At 39.8% G+C, this 20,828-nt stretch overlaps 2 protein-coding genes across 2 annotated transcripts in view; both read left to right on the top strand.

The window, feature by feature from the left end:
• Positions 1–136: 136 nt before the first annotated feature.
• Positions 137–17,706, top strand: trim37 (tripartite motif containing 37). Its single transcript, XM_028467074.1, has 25 exons — positions 137–798; positions 2,307–2,380; positions 2,464–2,565; positions 2,723–2,763; positions 2,898–3,014; positions 3,734–3,821; positions 3,998–4,120; positions 4,444–4,567; positions 5,496–5,563; positions 6,435–6,559; positions 7,448–7,498; positions 8,159–8,240; positions 8,325–8,401; positions 9,200–9,379; positions 9,476–9,590; positions 9,695–9,880; positions 10,765–10,898; positions 10,999–11,081; positions 12,673–12,897; positions 13,193–13,501; positions 13,619–13,768; positions 14,334–14,529; positions 14,622–14,713; positions 15,510–15,620; positions 16,349–17,706. Exons 2-25 carry the CDS (start codon positions 2,360–2,362, stop codon positions 16,393–16,395), a joined length of 2,847 nt encoding a protein of 948 aa, XP_028322875.1. The 5' UTR covers positions 137–798; positions 2,307–2,359; the 3' UTR covers positions 16,396–17,706.
• A 1,289-nt stretch (positions 17,707–18,995) lies between these two features.
• ppm1e (protein phosphatase, Mg2+/Mn2+ dependent, 1E) overlaps positions 18,996–20,828 on the top strand; it is a 36,371-nt gene continuing 34,538 nt past the window's right edge. The window contains exons 1-2 of the mRNA XM_028467290.1: positions 18,996–19,111; positions 19,220–19,413. Coding sequence (XP_028323091.1) covers positions 19,229–19,413 — 185 coding nt within the window. The 5' untranslated portion in view covers positions 18,996–19,111; positions 19,220–19,228. The remainder of the gene's footprint in view (positions 19,112–19,219; positions 19,414–20,828) is intronic.

A 20,828-nucleotide genomic window follows, 5' to 3' on the forward strand; every position in this document is an offset into this window, starting at 1 on the left:
CCTACACCGTCCTAGAGTTGGTGGGAGAAGGTTCGTTTGGACGGGTTCACAAAGGCCAGGGGAAGCACACCTCATAGGTATTAGTACGCCTCTTTTACACAAAAACAACATGAAGGGCTTTATTTTCTTAATCCTTCATAAGGGGGTAGCTGCTTCCTCAATGACAGGAACATGAAATTGTCTAATTTCAATTATCCTTTGAATAAATAATTACTCTGGTAAAAGTGAAAGTATTGGAAATGCTCCCTTACTTGATTAAAAGCAAAACAAAAAAAAGTACAAAGTAAAACAACTGTCCCTTCAATAATAAGTCTTTTAAACCAGCAAAATCCATATATTTTATTCTTTTAACAACTTGTAGAAAACTGGGACATGAAAGTTTTAAGGAAGCGAAGGATAATCCAATCAAAACAGCTGACCCCGACTCCGCCCTTTGTTCGTCCACGCCCCATTCCACGGTCCACAGCGAGGGACTTGAAATTGCTTTAGTTGTAGTTCTGTAACTACCCAGTAGATGGCAGTAAGGCCTTGTTCATTCCAGGACGAACCTCATACATGAACGAAGAAGATGAGATGAAACGGTGTAATCGGATTGGTTAATTCTGGGAACATAGCAACCGCTAACCATCGTCTGATTGAACCCGTTTCGATCAAAGTCTCCATTTTGGGGGCTTTTCATCCGGACTAAGCCGTGCTTCAGTCTTGTTTCCCCGCAGGAAGGTTGACGGAGACTCGGTCGGAAGATGCAGTTTGTTCCTGTTGGCTTGTGTTGTCAGCTGTGACGGTGAAGCTGCAGAGGTGAGTGATAACATAATGGAGACAAATGTTAGTCACAGCTCGGTGCTCTCAATGCACACGGTTAGGTTTATCAGTCTGTTTCTACTCATACACGGCCTTTTCTGTGCCTCTATCAGCCATGTTGACGATGTCAACGTGTTTTTTGTTCAAAGTGAATGTAAACCAACGTGCTCTCCTGTCTGCTTTAAGGTGTGACTGTACAGAGATTTTCCCTGTGCATATTTACAGTTACAAGTGAACTGTTATTGCCATTTTAATGTCCAATCTTTCAACTTAATCTCATTTAACATTAACAAGAAGACGTAGCTTTATTTGTTCCACAGTGGGCAAATATGGGTTGAGTAAATCACAGTTTCATGTTGACTACACTGTTATTTCCTTATCGACTATTCCACTAGGTTTTTCTAAAAAACTTCAAATAAAGCACAAAAGTGAAACATCATTATTCACCATCTGAGAAAAGTATTGCTTACAAATTGCTCTATCAGCAAATTAAACTTGATGACTAAATACCAAAATACCTTAAATTAGCTGTAATTATTACTGGGTAAATATGTCATTCTTTTTTCAGTGACTTTATATCACTTGGAGCCAATAAAGTGCTGAAAGTTATTGTTTGTGAAATGTCAATTGTATTGTACACATAAGATTTAAAGAGACACGTTTTACTGTGAATTTATTAATAACCTAGCTAGTTTAAGAATTATGTAGTTCCTTCCTCCATCTTTAACACACTAAAACAGAGATGGACAACTTCTATCACAGCGGGGGCCACAAAAATGTGATTGTCTGATCCGAGGGCCACATTATCAACATTCATGTCAGCATTTAGAAGAATGACCAATTTGAGCATTAATTCAAGCTTGAAAACACACATTTTGTATGATTTTTTTTTTTTTTTTTTAACTTCAGTTTGTAGATTTTCTTGTCAAGATGGTGAATTTTTTTATTGTCTTTGTGTGTTTTTCAGGTCTTTATGTGTGTTTTTATGTTTTTTTCTGTTCTTGTTGTCATTTTGTGCTTTTTTCTGTCATTTTGTGTAATTTCGTGTCTTTGAAGTTTTTTTGTATATGTTTTTTTAAGTGGTTATTTGGTGTGTCTTTGTTGTCATTTTGTGTGTTTTGTGACACATTTTTGTATTGTTTTTTTTCTTATTTCTTTTTTTCTTATTGTGTTTCTGGAGTTTTGTGTATTATGGTGTTCTCCATATAACCTCCAACTTCATGAATTACAGTGTTGCTTTGTGGGACGCACAAAATTAGACCGAGGGCCGCATTTGGCCCCCGGGCCTACAGTTGCCTATATCTGCACTGCTACATGGAACTAAACAAAGTGCACCCATTGAACTTTATCAACCTTTTTATAGGCTACAAAACCTTGACCTAAACCGTGCTTAGAAAAACAGTTGCAGAAAGAGATTTAAAACACCTCTTTTGGCTTAAAAAGTGTGAATGTTGTCCTGCCTGCTTATGAAACTCCTATTAACCAACCAGTGCTTCTCTCTGTAGAAAAACCTGTTGGATTCATCACTTTACCAATTTAAGCTTCCAACGTGGCTGAAATGGATGAACAAAGTGTCGAGGTATATAACACATCCACTTCCAGATATCAACACAATGTTTATTGTCATCTCTAAACACAAGCTTCTCTCCTGTTGTGACGCAGAGCATCGCCGAAGTGTTTCGCTGCTTCATTTGCATGGAGAAGCTGAGGGATGCTCGTCTCTGCCCTCACTGCTCCAAACTCTGCTGCTTCAGCTGCATACGAGTGAGTCCCGTCTCATCAGACAACTGTTGACATTTATGAATCAAAGCCAATCGGTTGTTAATGCTGCCCTAATAGGACAATTTGAGTTGTTTTAACATTTGTCAGCATGTAAACTAGGCGTGAAGTTTAACATTAATGTTACTTTTCTTTGTGACAGCGGTGGCTGACGGAGCAGAGAGCTCAGTGTCCACACTGCCGGTAAGAAAACACACAGGGACACTGACACACACTGGGAATGTGCTGGTTTGTGTTTCATACATTTGAATGTAAACGTGATTTAAAAAAAAAAAAAGAATGCGTTTAGGTTTCAGTGCATGTTCTTTTCCACTCAGAGCTCCTCTTCAGCTGAGGGAGCTGGTGAACTGTCGCTGGGCGGAAGAAGTCACTCAGCAGCTCGACACCCTGCAGCTCTGCAGCCTCACTAAGCACGAGGACAACGACAAGGACAAGTAAGACCGCTCTAAAACTCTGTATTTAATATTAATAAACAGCTCACCAGGGTCCAGTCCACCTACTGGTAAATGTACAAACTTCAGCTTTCACATTACTTAGAAATAATTCAGTATATGTAACTGTTATTCCTAATCTTTCCACTGGGGCCCATGTAAAACTAAAGCCCTGAACTAATCAGCAGATGGCAGCAAAATGCCATTGATGGATCTAAAGTGTTGTTCTTAATATATTTATGTACTTTAAAAAAGCAGAGTAATAACTTAACATGGTGCCTTTTGTTCGTCTGTATTGGTCATCTTTTACGACATGCATGTATGTTTTTTCTTGCAAAGATTATGTTGTATATCGTGGCTGTCTCCAGCCTTCCCTGAGGCAGGGTATAACATTTTATTAGGAGGTGATAATGTGTAATCAGAAAGCTCACATGAATGTACTTTTACTTATTTGCACAAATATATAGAAAAAAGTTGTATGTAATGTAGAAGATGGGAAAACCCATCAAGATAGAAATCAGAATCAGAAGTGTTTTTAATAGCCATGTACAGTTTTAAGGACAGTACAAGGAATTTGGCTTGGTAGTTCCTGTGGATCTATAAGATCAGAATTAAATTCAAGTTGCACTCCTCTCTTGTGTGCTTTTTAATGTTATTTCTAAGCCTAAAATCTGGCTAAAATAAGTTGGTTCAATGTGGTATTCACACACATTTCTCTACAGGTGTGAGAATCACCATGAGAAGCTGAGTGTTTTCTGTTGGACCTGTAAGAAGTGCATCTGCCACCAGTGTGCTCTGTGGGGAGGCATGGTGAGATTTCAAACTTTTACTCTATTTGTAAAAAGTAACAACCAAAGAATATCCTTCAACTCAATGTCACGTTAAGCTTCTTGTCTATATAACTTGAACCAGTGCAGTTCCCTGCTAATCAATACAGTGTGTGTGTGTGTTACCATCTGAGTTATGGGAGGATTGCTCTCTTCCAGCATGGAGGTCACACTTTCAAACCTCTGGTGGAGATTTATGAGCAGCATGTGTCTAAAGTCAAGGAAGAAGTTGGCAAGCTTCGCCGCCGCCTAATGGAGCTCATCAGCCTGGTGCAGGAAGTGGTGAGGACGGCTTCCTTTAGGGGTGTTTTGGTTGTAAATGCATGTAAAAAAAGAAAGATTGCATGCACTTTTGAGTTGGAGGAGTCTTCTTTCCTTTTGTATAGCTGAACCAATTAAAAAACACTGATCACTTTATCTCTACACATTACATATTGTTATTTAACAAATACATTTGACACCTTTTGTGTTTTTGGGTCACATTACCACCTGAAACCAGCAGATGGTGGTATTGTGCTGATGGTTCAGTGAAGAAAGTGGTTAAAATGCCACATTCTGTCAGTGTGTGTAACAATGTCTCTCTCTTTGTGTGTTTGTCGATCCAGGAGAGGAATGTGGAGGCAGTGAGGGGAGCGAAAGACGAACGTGTCAGAGAAATTCGTAACGCGGTGGAGATGATGATCGCTCGCCTGGACAACCAACTGAAGAACAAGCTCATCACCCTGATGGGTAGGGATATGTCACACACTGCTGTCACAGCATAAACAGGCAGATCCTGGATTTGTGAGCCACAAGTGGACACCTCCACACAACTTTAATTATACACATTGGGTTTGAGTAGTTTGTAAAGCTTTATTAGTCCCGGTTAAAATCAATGTTCCTGTCTGCGTTTTATTCAGTACCTGATTATATGGACAAATTAATAAAAACAGAACTATGATTACATGTAATTACAGAAATCCAGAAAATATTAGCAATTAAATATAATTAACAAAACTTAAATTGATAAATGCTTTAAATAAAAAGGTTCACAGACTAAATCAACTAGGATATATACTGGGGAAATAAAAAGAGAAAGCACAGACTGGAAAGGCACAGTTTTCAGTGATCCTTAATATGTTCATTTAAATGAATGAGTTGAGGAAAAAAAAATAAAAGGTTGGTGGACAACATATGATCCCTGAGCAGCCTTAACTTGTGTCTGCATAAAATCAGAACTTCAAAATGAGTTTTTTTTTTTTTTTTTAAACATTAAATCAGAGGAATGAGTTCGGACAAGTAATATCAGTAATCTAAAATTGTGCATTTAGTCTAGCTTCATGTAGATTAGACAAAGTTTTAATTCTATGTGTGGACATGTAAGGCGATGTGTGTGGGCAACAGAGGAAACTCCTTCCAAGCAGGAAACGGATGTCCTAACGGCGCTAAAAAGCGTCTAAAGGTAAAAACGTTACCCAACCAAATTGAAAAGCAATGCTTTGCCCCTTTTTTAATAGATGCTGTGGTAATGTATATATGAAATATTCATCTGGACTGAGTGGATGCAGGCACTCAGCAGTCGTGTAAATGCACACCCACACACACTCAGTCACCAGCCCTCGTCAGGGCTGACATTCAGCACAGCCGACTGAAAATAGACCTTGGTTCCTCCCACCAGGACAGAAGACGTCCTTGACCCAGGAGACGGAGCTGTTGGAGTCTCTCCTGCAGGAGGTGGAGCATCAGGTTGGGAGCCTTTATTCGTTTAGCTCCAGTGCTTCTTGTTGTTACGTAACGTTAAAAGTTCAATCGGCTCGAAAAGGTGAAAAAGCGCATGCTGCTGTGCATTCAGATCCATGGTGATCTTTAAAGCTGGGGTTTGTCCTCAGGAGTAACTGATTTCTTGGTTTATGCTATAACAGGTTTTTTGGTCCAAGTCAAATGAAATTTACAACATATTAGCTTTAATTTAAGTGCATGTGTACTGTATCCTTATAAATAGTGGAAATATGGCATTTAAAACATTGAAATGTGTCTGAAAATTAAAAGTTATTAGTAATTTTCCAGATTCCAAGCCACACTTGTTCTTCAAGTTTTGGGCCCCTTATCTTCAATAAAGTAAAATCTTTATACTTCAGCGTACCAAGACATTTTGGACAATATTATGCTTCCATCTTTGTGGGAACAGTTAGAGAAAGTCTCTTTGTTAATCCAAAATTACGACTCTGCCCCAGTGCACAAAGCCGGAACCATAAAAAGATGGACCTCAACCCCATCCAGCACTTTGGAATAAACTTCTCGTCCAACATCAGTGCCTGATGGTCCTGACCTCATAAATGCTCTACAAAACAAATGGGCACAGATTCTCACAGAAACACTCCCAACATCTTCATGAAAAAGCAATCCTGACATTGGTTCATTAATGCATATTTTAATTTTAAGAAATACCACTAATTAATAAGACAGACCATTGAACAGAGTTTTTCTATTTAGGAAGCCGAGTCATCTAATAAAGCCACACTGTTTTTTTTTTTTATTTTTTATTTCAATGCATTTTAACCTGATTAATTGTAGTGGATTAAATGCTTCTTATTTGCTGTCTGTGTCTGTTTTAAAGCTGCACTCCTGCAGTAAGAGTGAACTGATCTCCAAAAGCCCAGAGATCCTGCTCATGTTCCAGCAGGTCCACAGGAAACCCATGCAGTCCTTCGTGACCACGCCAGTTCCTCCAGACTTCACCAGGTAAAGTCCGTCCCACGATCGGCATCTTTGTACATCATCGGCATTGTGCTGTGTTATGTGTCCAATAACACATTGATGCACATTGCATATTGAATTGCTTTGTGTATGAAATGCTGTTTGATCAAATTTCCAGTTAACTTGAAGCAATCTCGGCACCTCAAACAAGTTTTTGTGTTAATAAAGTAATCTCTGAAGTCATTTTTGCTTTGGTACAGAAAACCTCTGCTTTGAAAGAGAGAGAGAGCATATGGTCTGCTTCAGTCCTTTGGTATTTGAACTCATTTTTAATAACCTCCAAAAGGACATTTGTTTTCATTACAGAGCACTTTTTAAAGAGATGACTTGACTTTTTCTCCCACTGTCTCCTGGGCCTGTTTCACTGACCACTGCAGGTCAGAAACAAGCACCAGAGCTGCAGTTTAGTAGATGCTCTGAGTGTGATCAAACCTTGGCAATAGCATTTCTGGCTATAGGTGGAACGCTGCAAAAACTGCATAGAGCCTACTTCACCGCTAAAGTCCGCAGCCTCATCTGTGGAGAATGGAATGTACCTGTCTTTATCCCTAATATACTTCATATAATTTAGAATAAACAGCTGTCATAAACAGTTGCTTTTTAACATGTAATAAGGTCAAAATCAGTGGACGCCAAAGTCACGCAATGTGTGACACTTCCCCGTCATTCAGCACTTCAATGGTTGGGGAATCTCCAATTAGTTACGCAAACTGGGCCCCACAAAGTTAGAAATTGCTCTGCATTTAGATCATCCCTACATCAGCTTTGTTTCCACATTTTTTCCCTGATGGTCTGTGTTATATATGACACATTCTATGGTTTTGGATTACTAATATGCTGTTGTGTTTTTTTTTTCTCTCTGTGCGCTTTCAGTGAGCTCGTTCCTGCTTATGACTACAGCACGTTTGTTCTGGTCAACTTCAGGTAAATCTTACCTCAGCAGCAGGAACATCACCTGCAAAGCTCATGTTTATTAAGTTATTCTTCATGGTTATGAAGAGGGAAGGGTCTGAAATATAAATATGTCTTTAGATAATATAAGATAAGAAGTATACTCCATATATATATTCCATGACAGAAGTAGCAGTTATTTTGTGCATGGCATCAGACCTTGTAGAATAGAAATAACTTAGTTTGTGATTATAATAATGATTACATCATCTCTTTTAGTGTTAAAGCGATATGCTTTAGTCGTTAAAGCCACTAAAAATGGATACTGAGTTACTGTTGTGTGTTGGCTGCTAAATACACTGTGATGAAGTAATTTTTTTTTAATTAGCTTATCACTTAGTAGTAATGAGGCATTATTGCAGTTAAAGTCTGAAAGAGCAGCCTGGATTATTAAATAACATTATATTAAGCTGTAAAACCTACTATGTGTAGTTTTTTCTTATTAAAGGTTGAATTCATTTAATCATACTGCCATGATTAAATAAAAACGAAAGGAGCTGTTTGACTCAATTTGGTAAAAGTAATTAAATCCTGTGCAGGCACCAAAAACATAATAACCTCTTTAGATGAGTAATAAAATGAATAAAACATTTTTAATGTCTTGGTGAAACTATAACTGACTTGTGTGTGCAGCACCCTAAGGCAAAGGGCCGACCCGGTGTACAGTCCTCCTCTGCAGATATCAGGCCTCTGCTGGAGACTCAAAGTCTACCCTGTGAGTCTGAGAAGGTTTCTCTCTCTAATGATCCCAAAGCTGCCAATGTGAAATCAGTGTAACTCTTGAAATGTTTCTCCTTAGGATGGTAATGGTGTTGTGCGTGGAAATTATCTGTCAGTGTTCCTGGAACTGTCGACCGGACTTCCCGAAACATCAAAGTAAGAGGGAGCGTTTGCTGTAACTTCAATGTTGCTAATGTTCTTCTGTTAATAGTGACCATTACATTTATCTCATGGAGCCATTCTAATGAAAGGAAGCCAAATAGTCTGAGCTTGCAGTAGTTTGACTTTGAGTTAATAAATCATCTGCTCACATGTGTACTTCAAGCAGACACCAAATTACAAGTGTCGTAACAGTACCACGCACAATAACAACTGGGAGTACCTGTGGTAGACCACAGGTAGACTAACATAATCTTAAAACTCCAAATGTCCTCTTTGGCATACGTTGTTGGCATATGAAGCCCTAAACAATCTCATTGGACACCAACTTGTTTTAATTTAACAAAAACACAAAAACAGAGCTTCGATCTGCTGAGTTTGAGTTTAGTTTATGATCTGATTAGTGCTAATGTAACCAGCACATGGATTGTTGGAACTTAGCATGTACCTTTGCAATTTTACGTCACAATGCAATGATGCATGAACATTGTTTTGGTGAAAAGAATAATTGCAGCAAAGCAAAAGTGATTAATCTAAGAAACATTGCTGCTCTGAAACACAAGACCTTCAGAGGAATTAACAGGCTAACTGCTAGTCATCCACAGTTTGGGCTTCCAAAAACAGTTTCTTGTGGGATCATCTTATAATGTCTCAAACTACCTGGAAAGAGCATAATGCGAATAATTGTTGACATTATTGGATCACAATCTTATTAAATATAAACCTTTGTGTCTTACATCAGGACTGTCTGATGTCGTAACAAGTGTGAGTTAATATCGTGTTGATTCTGTGCAGGTATGAGTACCGTGTAGAAATGGTCCATCAGGCTTCCAGCGACCCCACCAAGAACATTATTCGGGAGTTTGCCTCCGACTTTGAGGTTGGCGAGTGCTGGGGCTACAACCGCTTCTTCAGGTTGGACCTTCTGGCCAGTGAGGGTTATCTGAACATGCAGACGGACACGCTGGTCCTACGGTGGGCTTCTAAATTCACCTGAATCATCTCAGTCCTGCAGGCTTTGTATTGTTTTTAATCATCACAGCCTTGGTTTTTACTTTGTGTGCCTCACAGCTACCAGGTACGATCACCCACCTTCTTCCAGAAGTGCAGAGACCAGATCTGGTACATCAGCCAGCTGGAGTCAGCACAGAGCGGATACATCCAGCAGATCAACAACCTTAAAGAGGTACCACCACCTATGTGTTTGTAGGCTATCGAAAGCAAATGTAAACCAAGCTACATTTTTACACAATAAAATGAGTATAACTGCAGCTTCTTTTCTGATTTCAGAGACTTGCAATTGAGCTGTTTCGCCGTCAGACGTCGCGCAGCTCCTCACCTCCTGATATGAGGCTTACTGTAGGAAGCGCCACTTCTGAAAGAGATCCACGCTCGGTGAAGAGTGACGAAGACATCCACACTGCTCTGAGCAACGCCAAGAAAGCCGAGGAAGAGACGCAGCACGATGACTCTAACGTAAGGACACATTGTGCTTTAACTGCTGACAGGTCACTGACTTGGGGCCTCATGTACAAAGACTTGCATAAAATAAGCTTACATCTCAATCGCAAGACAGGCGTACGCTCATAAAAATTGAGATGTATAAATCTTTGTGGCTCCTATTCTTTGAACATCAGATCATCGTGGATGTGAGCGTACATGTGCTGCCTTGCTGTGCTCGCCCTATTTACATATGCAAATTATATTGAAATGAGATCAGCACCGGGATTCCCCTCAAAGTGATCAGAAAAACCTGCGGCTCTTACCACCAGTATCAGAGGAAAGAAGAGATTTTTAAAAATAATAAACCGACAGCAACATGTATAATGGAGATGATTCAACGGTGAAGATTTAATTAATATAGAAACACAGTTGGCTTGATAGTTGACTGTGTGTGGGTGCAGTGTTAAGAAGTGGGAAGCGGATTAAGGAAGAGAGGGAAAATTACTCCTACTACTAATAATAATAATTGCAAAATATGTACCTGAGTAACAATATGTGGCAGGGACAAAGCAATATAACGGGCAACCCTTCTTTCTAAATTTTCAGAGTCGTTCTGATCGAGCACATCAGGCTTAATGTTTGTCTTTGATCAGAGAGTAAAACAGGCTGTGGGAAAGTGTAACAGGTAAATGTGACTCTCAGTGTAGAACACTGTAGAATTAAAGCGCTCTATAAATGAAGTACATTTACTAATACAATCATACCAATACGTCAATTGCCAACCCGCCTCCTCCCTCCTCCATCAGGATTTTGACAGACGCTTGTTTTTGGGTGTACGTACCTTTTGTACATGAGGCCCTTGGTCTCATCTCTGCTCAGCTGGATAGGAACTCAGTGTGTGTGTGTCCGTCCTTCAGGATCTCTCAGACGGTGACCTGGAGGTGGACTGTCTGACAGAGGAGGAGGTGAATCCTCTCGATGGCAGCAGCACATCCGGGAGCTCCACAGCAACCAGCAACACTGAGGAGAACGATATAGACGAGGAAACCATGTGAGTGAAGTTGGACACATGGCTGAAGTGCATTACAAGTGCTTTATAAGGGTAAGATGATGAGATGTGATGCGGAATATTAAACCCACCTTGTGCACAGGTCAGGGGAAAATGACGTGGATTTCATGGGGAACCTGGAGACAGAGGAAGGAGAGCTTCCCGATGACCTCGCTGGTGCAACAGGTAGTTTTAAAACAGCTGACACAATATGGAATATTTGACGTCATCAGGTGTATTTTCCAGCCAGTTTGGTTGTTTGAAGTACAACTCAATAAAAACAAACTATCAACTTCTCTAATGATGATGGATTATAGATGGAGACAAACATGAGACGGCACCAGTGTGCACCGTGAAACTAAACACTTATTTTTTAAATCCAGTTCATTTAGTGAAGCTCTTTAGCTGCTGTGCATCCGTAATTATTTCATTCCCAGACAGGGTGTTATCTAAGATTATTACTGTACATCTCTGTGGACTGTTGTCAATCTGCTTACTCTACACTACTGCACTGCTGATAAGTCTTAAAAATAAAACGGGTGGGTGGGAGTTAGTGGAAGGCACCATCTGCCCCCCCACCCTGATCCCAACCACGTTGGGTCTATAACACATAATTGATCCACAGGCACCGCACTTTGGCTGCCCACTGCTCTTCAGGGATGGCTTTTGCATGCAGAGAAAAGGAAAAACGAGAAATTGAGCCCAGAGGCCAGCCTTACTTAGGCTCCGCCCCCTAGCCAGCATATGTATGTATTAATCAGGTAATTTAGAGCAGCATCGACACAAGAGGAGGAGCCACAAAAGCAAAAATATACACTAAGGATGTAACAATGACAAAACAAAAAACACTTGATGGAATGGAGCAACTAAAATATCTCATATTAAACATGACCTTATCTTACAAAACACATAATAAATCAAAACTTCTTTTGCCACCGAAAACAGGCCTGGCCGAATAAAGGCTTTGTTTTTTCTTTTTTTCTCCCCAAATTTATAATAATTTCTTATTCTTTATTTTATAATTTTTTCCCCTTTAATTCTTTTACATATTAATATTTTTTATTTATTCAGTTACTTATATTATCACCTATTTGATGTAAGTCTTTGTATCTGTACTTTTCAGTAATTTTATTGATATAATTATTTTAGGCCCTATGTAAGAAAATGTCTTCATTTAAAAAGAAAAAGTGCAATAAAATAACAGGTAAAAAATAAAACAATGACGCACTGAAAACTAGTCCGGTCGACTTTCCCAAAAACACCAGTTATAACTTTAAGCCTTTATTTATTTATTTGAATTAGGACAATGCATATTCATCAACATGTCAGCATAGAGCAACAACGTAAATATGCCGGAGTCAGCACAATGGCCAATTTTCATCTGTTGTCCTAAGGCAGGTTAGTATAGTATACATTCAACAAAACACTATACAAAGAATACATTAATCACAGGACATTACACATTACAAGTAGACCATAGACAAGTTACATATGGGTTAAAATTAAGACTTTGAGGCCCAAGGTAAAAAGTGAATAATCTAACTGTGACAGGGTCAAAGGTGACTGATAAGGTGAAAGGTCATTGATGCATTTCAGTAAAGTTTTCTTTTTGTTGCATTGTAATAGGTGACACACTTCACAACTAAATGGGATTAAAGGTTAATTATTTAATTATTTACCTTATTGCACACAATGATATATACAGTAGTAATGATTCTGACAAATTAATATGAAGAAGTTAGTTAATATAATAATCGATAACGTGTTGGATCGGCAGGTGGATTCAGCTCTAGCACGCGTTTGTCACATCGCGGTGTTGCTACTCGCAGCGCCTGCGGAGCTCCTGTTGGTAGCGCCGTGGGGCCGAGCAGCAGCGGCAGCAGCCTGCTGGAGATCGACCCGGTCATCCTGATCCAGCTGCTCGACCTGAAGGAGCGCAGTAGCATCGAGTCGCTGTGGGCGCTGCAGCCTCGGCCTCCAGTGTCTCTGCTGCACAGCCAAGGTGTGTAAACACACTCAGCACTCTGACAACAAATCATTCCAGCCTAACACAGAATCAATACTCTCACCGGCCTCGCCAAAACAGTGAATAAAAGCTCTTGGCTGCTCAGCAGGAGCCACAAATTACAGACATTTTTCCAATTTCATCCTGTTAAACTTAAACAAGCATGAATATATATCATTTCTCTGAGTGCAAATTATATTTTCTGTCATATTGTTCAAATAGAATGAACTTTACACATATCAGTATTGACTTTTTTTGCAAATAAAGAGAAGGATCTTTTGTTTTTTTTAAGGTCATTCGCACTCAAGAAAAGATAGAGAGCGGCGCCCTCAGGCAGTGCGACGGTCCGCTCCAGATTCGGGGGTCCTGATCCGCCTCAAGGCTCAGATGGCTGAGGTCCGCAGCAAGATGTCCGACGGGAAAAGTCAAGTGCTGGAGGCCCGAAGCCCTGGAGAGCTCCGGCCTGGCCCCTCAGGAGCCTTCGGTGCAGAGGAGATGTCGTCTCAGCTCGGCGACTCTGATCTGTCGGCGTGCCGCAAACCTGGAGAACTGGACTTACTGGGAAGAGGCGCAGTGGCTCGTTCCAGAAGCAGTCGCCCTGGTGAGGACTGTGAGGTGTTTGATGTTCCTCTGAAAACCAAAACTCTGTTTATTTATTCTGCATCTGCATGCACGAGCCTGACATACAACTTTACCTTTTTCTTTAACTTGGATTCAGCACGGAAATCTCTCTCCCCGATCCTGGACAGCAGCGCCTCTATGGTGGTGAAGAGGAGGAGTCCAGAGGAGATGGAGACAGAGCTGAGAGGAGTAGACCCTGCAGCAGAGCTCAGCCTCTGTCCTAAAGAGGGAATCACAGGAGCAGAGGGTCAGTAGTTCAACACCTGCAACATAGTCCCAAACACACACCTTTGCAAACATAGCAGAGTAGAGCTGTGACGGGATTGTCAGTAAGCCACAAAAAATCTTCCACTATGCTTCAGAAAGTTGACTCAGGATGTGATTTGTCATTTTTAGGTTATTAAAGAATAGTGAAAATTGTGTGGACTGATGGGGGAAGGTTGGTGGGGTCATTAATTATGTATTTATTAAGTTAAGGTGCTGAAAGATAAGAATTTGATTCTTCTTACTGTTCTTTCCAATCACGAAAAAGTTTAATTTAGACTGTGATATTTGTTGTAATAATCTATGTTGGTTTGCATTTTCATGAAAGGAGTAAATAAATAAATGAATTAAATGTATATTCAGTGACTTTACCACTTCTTTAAAGGTAAAGCATTAGATGTCAATGTTTTTTTGTTTTGTTATAGTTGTTAGTATTTGTCAGCTTCGGTTGACACTATGTACAGCAAATACGATAAATGTGTTTGATTAATTACAGGTGTGAAAACTAAATAAAAACAGTGATCATTGTGTTTCCTCTTCTACTCCAGGATCGCTGAAAGTCGAGTGCACACAGAGCACTCTGCTGTCTCTCAGCAGCTCTTTATCAGATCACGCCTCCACCTCCAAGCAGCCGTTCTGCGTAGAGCAGCAGCTGTTCGGGGCCACCGGCTCCAGGGATGAGATCTTCTCCTTGGTAGGACCGAGCTACATGAGCATCAGCAAGAGCTGCAGCAGGATGCTCGGGTGAGGCTCAGAAACTCCTCACACAGAAAAAAAAAAAAGACGTGAACGCTTCATGTGGTTCTACATCACTGTGACGTTTTCTATCCCTGCAGAGCGGCCATGCTGGACTGTGATGATGAAAGCTCAGGAAACTCCCATCAGGCTTTGCAGGATGGTCCCTCTATGCAGCTGCTGTCCATTGAAGGTCTGTTCACCTTTTCTGGCAGGGTTAGGATTTTACTAAGATGCTCATCACAATCAACATGTTTTTATTTATATGTTTATTTTAAGCAATGCATTTAATACAAAAACACTGCAGCACAAAGTGTGTCACGGGCATTTCATAATAATAGACAGTTCTCCATAAAATAAGCTAAACAATTTTTTAAAATCACAATCAAACAAAGTGAAGTGTCCAAAATCTGACTGAAACATTCATGGCTTTAGTTGTGATCAATCTATTTATTAATTGTTTCAATTGATATATATAATTAAATTATGACATTAATTAATTAATCAATTGTTGAATAAATACGTATTTAAGTTAAAATGAGTCGATAAAGTATTTGACATGACAAGCTTTTATAGAGGAATTTAAAATTACTTTTGAATATTGTGCGAACATTCAGTATTTAGGTATTTTAAACCCAGACTGAAAGGGTTTGTCGTTCATAAACTGCCAGTGCTTGATTAATGAAAATTTTAAATGTAAGATCGATTGTAATTCAACTTCAGTTCCTTCCTATTAAAGATTAATGTAATTATGCATTAGTGTGTGCTTTGTAATGTGAAGAGGAAAATAAAACAAGATCATGTTTCATCTTCTTAGTGTCAGGTCATCAATTGTTCGATTGTTTACACGTGTGACCGTCATTAGTAGCTCGGTGAAGTCTTGCATGTTGGTGAACTTCTCATCCTGGTGCCGTGAATAACATCTTGTTGAGGTGTGTGTGTGTGTGCGTGCTGTGGACTGACTACTCTGTCTGTCTGTCTGTCTGTAGATCAGCAGCAGTCAGTCCTGGTAGCAGCGACGAGCAGTGACAGCGACACCGAGGACGAGGCTCTGCAGAGCAGCATCTCACGCTACGACAACCACACGCCTCCGTGCACAGGTGAGAGCATTACACACATGCACAACCAAATAAACCAATAAGGTGACAGAGTAAATGTTGGAAAGGTTTAGATTTTTAATGTTATTTTTTTAATGTGTTAATTTAAGGGCTGAATTTCAAGGAAGTTAATGTTATGACGTGTTTAAGTTAAATAATAGAAATGTTTATTTTCTTTCTTTCTTTTAAACAACAGGTTATATTTTAAATGTTTCGATATTTCATGTATTTATTTTTGTCATCTTTTAGAGGATTAATTAAAATATTAGAAATTCTCTAAAAGAGGAAAAGTCAAACCTTAAGGATATCTGTAGTGGAAACAAAAGTGGCAATACATTAACCATATAATGTGTTACATGTATTGCTATTAAAGAAAATTTCTGCACATTTATTTGAAAACAAAAAAACCCCACATATTTAACATACTTTTTTTGTACATTTTATACCTTAAAATACAATCTGTGAGAAGCAGCCATGTTCGGCCGGATGTGACGTTGATTGCGCGTTGATGATTCTGGAGCAGTGTTTGCATTAGGTCCCAGCTGATTTCTCTTTTTTAGGGTATTTATAGTACATTTCTCCACATTTACTCTAATACAATTTTATTTATTACTACGGACAACACAAGGGAACTAGTGTCACATTCTCTTTGCGTGCGTGCGTGTGCGCGTGCGCGCACATTGTGAATGGAGGAGGTGGAAAAAGCTCATCTCTCCTCTTCCTCTTTCCAGGAGAGCAGCTACTGTCTGATGACACCAGTCTTCATGCTGACAGATGATTGTTTTCCCAGAGCGCCTCTGAAGACCACACACACACACACACACACACACACACACACACACTTTGCTCCACAGATCTGTAGAGTAGAACCTGCTTGTGAATCTGCATGGGGTTGTTACAACCAGCTGCCTGTTTGTTTTTGTTTTTGTGCTAAGCGAGCAAATCATAAGGATAACTTTCTTTAACACAATCCCTGATTTGGAGAGCCATCATTTTTGTTTATTCTTCCTACAAATAATAGATTGAACTTTGTGCAATATGTTATACTTGAACAATCAGCTTATCCTCCCTGCGTATCTCTAAGCTTATAAACGGGACTAACATCATGTGTGCAGAGTTCAGGAGCCTCTGATGTTTCATAAAGGTGTGTTGTTGGTTTGTTAGCAGCACATTTTAGTTATTTTATATGTTCTTGAGCTGTCTTTATTCTTCTTTCTGCTTTAGATTCTGCTTGGGCAGGTAATTTTAGGTTATGAGAAAAGTTTCTGTCGATGGTGTGAGACGATAATGGTCCCACCCTCGTGTCTCTGTGGCTAACATAAGACTTTTCATTAAAGATGTCACAGCAGCTGTAAAACACTACAGATATATGAGAGAGTATTTGGATTTATTGAATGTCAGTTTAATTTAACCACTAACGGTTTGTTTAAAAGCTGCATGATTCACTTGCAGTGTCATCAGGTCATTAGATGGCAGCTCTGCATTTGCAGGTTACAGAATAGGTGAAAGAATGTAACGGTCATGTTTAAAAAGCAGTGAGGATTCCTTCTAAATCTAAAGGCTGATCGGTTGTTAGAGACTGAATACTCAGTCGATGGACAGCTTTAAAGTTTCTGTGGTAAACATTTTCTGTGAATGGATCTTTTAAAGTTTTGGTGCATTCAAGGTCAAAGGCAGTATGTATTCATCAGCGCTGTGATGGTTATGTAACCTGTTTTCTGCTGCACTGCTGCTTTTTTTTTAATGCACTGATTATTTAACTTCTCTGCTCCACAAACACACCTGAACATGTCTCTACAGGACTTTATTCTTTTCCTCCTCTCTGTCATATCTTACTGTGAAATGGTGACTCAGCAGCTCCCATTTGTCCTTAGTTTACATTGTACTTAATTTTGTGTGCACAGTTGTGTAGCTTGTGCGAGTGCACAATCGTGCACAGCTCTGTTTGTTCAAGTTCTGGAGGAAAGATGTCTTGAAAAACCAGAATTGGTCCATAATCAGCTCAGCTTGTTTTTTTTTAACCTTTTTTTTTTTTGTTTGTGCTCTTATTATTTTTTATTTGTTTTTTAATTATAATATATATGTTCCCACGATGCTCGTCAATGTGTAATAAATCTAATGAACTTCAGCTAACTCTTGTGTTTGTTTTTTTTTCATCTGCAAAATGCCCTTGAATCACATTTGGTTCTTCAAAGAAAAAAACACAAATCATTTTCTCATGATGTTTTTGCAGCTCATTGTGTCCAAAGGTAGCTGTCAGTGGTCGTTTTGCAACATCAATCATGTTTGATGTATTTCCAATAAACAAAAGACGTGCTTTGGATGTGACGTGGTGCAGTTGATTCAGGTTATGGTGTTTTGCATTAGCGCCATCTCCTTATACAGATGTTTGCAAAGCTTTTTTTCCCCCACCTTTTCTTTATTATTGTTTTTATTTATAACTAAGGATACACAGGTATGTGTGTTGTTGTGACTTCTGCAGCACACAGAGCTATCAACTGAATTATTTACACATGTGGGGCTTCTGTTGCTTCACTCCATGTGACAGGAGCGAGCAAGAGAAAGACCGGACGTCCCGGCAGAGGAAATAAAGATATTATAGTGATTCTGAGGAGGAAATTTCAGCCAAAGATATGCAGGAAAATGTATCCCAGAAAATGTTACTATCTAGTATTGATGGCTGCTTTTATAAGGACTAATGAAGAAAACTTTTAATAATATGCATTCATTTTTGATAGTTTGTATTTAAAGTTCAGTACAGTTCAGGATAAAACACTGAAGTCTATGCTCAGTGTCAATATTAGAGCTGTTTGTGTTTTCAATTGGATTTTAGCGGTTTGATTCATCTCTGTTAGGGTTAAAGGTTGTTTGTGCACAATCATTCTGATATTCATGTCATCATTTAGAAAATTACTAATCCAAGCATTAGAAGAAATAACAAAGGTTGTCAGTTTTTGTTGTTGCTCTGTGTTTTCCTGTGATTTTGTTGTATTTTTGTATATCATATTTTTGTGTTTTTGGAATTGTTTTTGTGTATTTATTAGACTGAGGGCCATAAGTATCACTTTTTCAGTCACCTTGTCTGTTCTGTGTCATTTTAACTTACACGTTTAAAAAGTGCGTAGGCTACACGTGACCACACTAAACTACCAATTCAACACATTTAAAAGTGTGGAAGCCTAAACTTTATTTTGTTTCGTGCCCCTCGTCTAATTTACTCTCCAGATACTGAAGTTTAGGCAAAATCCTGACATTTTCACCCAGGTTTGAAATATATATACTAGATAAAAACAAAAAAAGCTCTTCTAATTAAACTTCACTGACGTCACGGACGTTCAGAGGCAGTCCTGAGCGACGTGCGCGTTCACACCCCCCGCCGTCCTCCGTGACGTCACTCGTCCGAAATCCCTGATAACTTGGTGCGCGCGCTGAGCGGGATCGAGTCCAGCCTGTGACATCCTCACTGAGTCCACAGCTGCTCCTCGGGTCATCAGGTGCTGCTGTCACACCGACCATTACTCACTCATAGTCCACTGTGCAATGTACGCGCTGGGTGAGTATGTGCGACTGACGGGCGATGCTGTCACTGTGTGTGTGTCCAGGAATGAGAAATGATGGCTGGCTCTGCAACAGAGGAGAAAACCTTCCGACGGTTCCTGGAGCTCTTCCTCCGGGAGATGAAGGCGCCTCTGCAGGACAATGACCCGCCTCCGCTACGCCCTTTGACGGACCTTGTGTCTGAGGACGAAGTGGAGGGAGAATCTCTCGACCTGTGTCTGCAGCACCTCTACAAATAGTTAAGTGTCTCCTTCCTGTCAGTCTTTAACCTTTCGTGCTCGGTGCGTCCTCACAGGGTGTGTCTGCGTTTAACCTTAGACCGGTTTTCTGCACTTCAGTGTTTGAGGAATTAGACGTAAAGCAGAAGTTGGAGTCTGTTTTTTTTTATGTGTTATTTTTGGCTGTTGCGTGCGTGCCGTGCGTGCACACCGCCCCCTGCCTCGTGCCAGCGGTGCAGGATGGAGGTCCACAAAAGGTGAACCCCTGGTTTTTGCGTAACAGTGCGACGTCATCGTGGTGTAGGAGGGGGGAGGACGCTTCATCGCCGTCACCGATGAGAGTCTACATGAGGGCTAAAAATAACCATCCCCGGTTTGCTCAACATCCAAGACACGGACTGGATGAGCACTGAGCTCCATAAACGCAGATTAATGCAGTGCCATTGACCTGTTAACACCTACACCGCATTGTAGACATTTAAGTTATTGCACACAATGCATCAGCTGTGATTGCTATCATTAATAAGCAACACAGATCAAAGACAACCAAACCTTGGTTTACCAGGAATGGATCACGATCAGTGAATCCCAACCATCATTGATATCAGACAAGGGCAACTTTTATCATTATTTATTTATAGGTAAAGAACAAAGGCTTTTGTCTATTTGTGCTATGTTTGGTTGTGTTTTTGTTTCCATTTTTCACTTATTTTTGTTGTTTTGTGTGGTTTTTGAGTCAATTTTGGTGTGTTTTTGAAGTCTTTGTGTTTTTCTGTCCATTGTGTGCATTTTGCTGTCATTTTTTATTTTAGTTTTTTCAGAGTCAGAAGAAACTTTATTAATCCCCTAGGGGTAATTAGATAAGCAAAAAACGACATATTAAAAATTGCATTGATACACACTAAAAAAAACAAAGAGGAAGACTACACAAAAATGTTGTAGGGCAAAGTGGATGACAAGGTGTGACAAGTTTTTTTTTTTTTTGTCATTTTGTGTGGGTGCTTTTTTTGTGTATTTTTTGACTTTGTCTTGTGGGGGGTTGACTCTGTTTTTGGGCTGCACAATATTAAACTGATGCATATAAAGCAACTCATGTCTGCTTTATGTTTCACACATACGTACACTTTTATGTGTATCTGTAATATCACTGGTTTCAACAGAGGATTGGATAAATGGCTTTCATTGGTCCCAGTTTAACCAGTGTGTCTGATTCTGAACTATGTTTTAGATGCTTGCTTTTGAACACTATGTTATGCAAAAACTGTATCAAACCCAGGCCAGACTGCCTTGCTTTGGGCACTATTTGAGAAATAATGCTGTTCACTTTCCTGTTTGTTAGAACAAGGTCAGATCTCCTCCAAGTTGCACTGGTGTTGGCTTCGAGTTGTGTGAGCTCCGTAGGAAACACTGCATCCAGAGAGGGTGGTTCCAGTTT

This window comes from Gouania willdenowi, chromosome 14 (assembly GCF_900634775.1).
Source record: "Gouania willdenowi chromosome 14, fGouWil2.1, whole genome shotgun sequence".
Taxonomy (NCBI): domain Eukaryota; kingdom Metazoa; phylum Chordata; class Actinopteri; order Blenniiformes; family Gobiesocidae; genus Gouania; species Gouania willdenowi.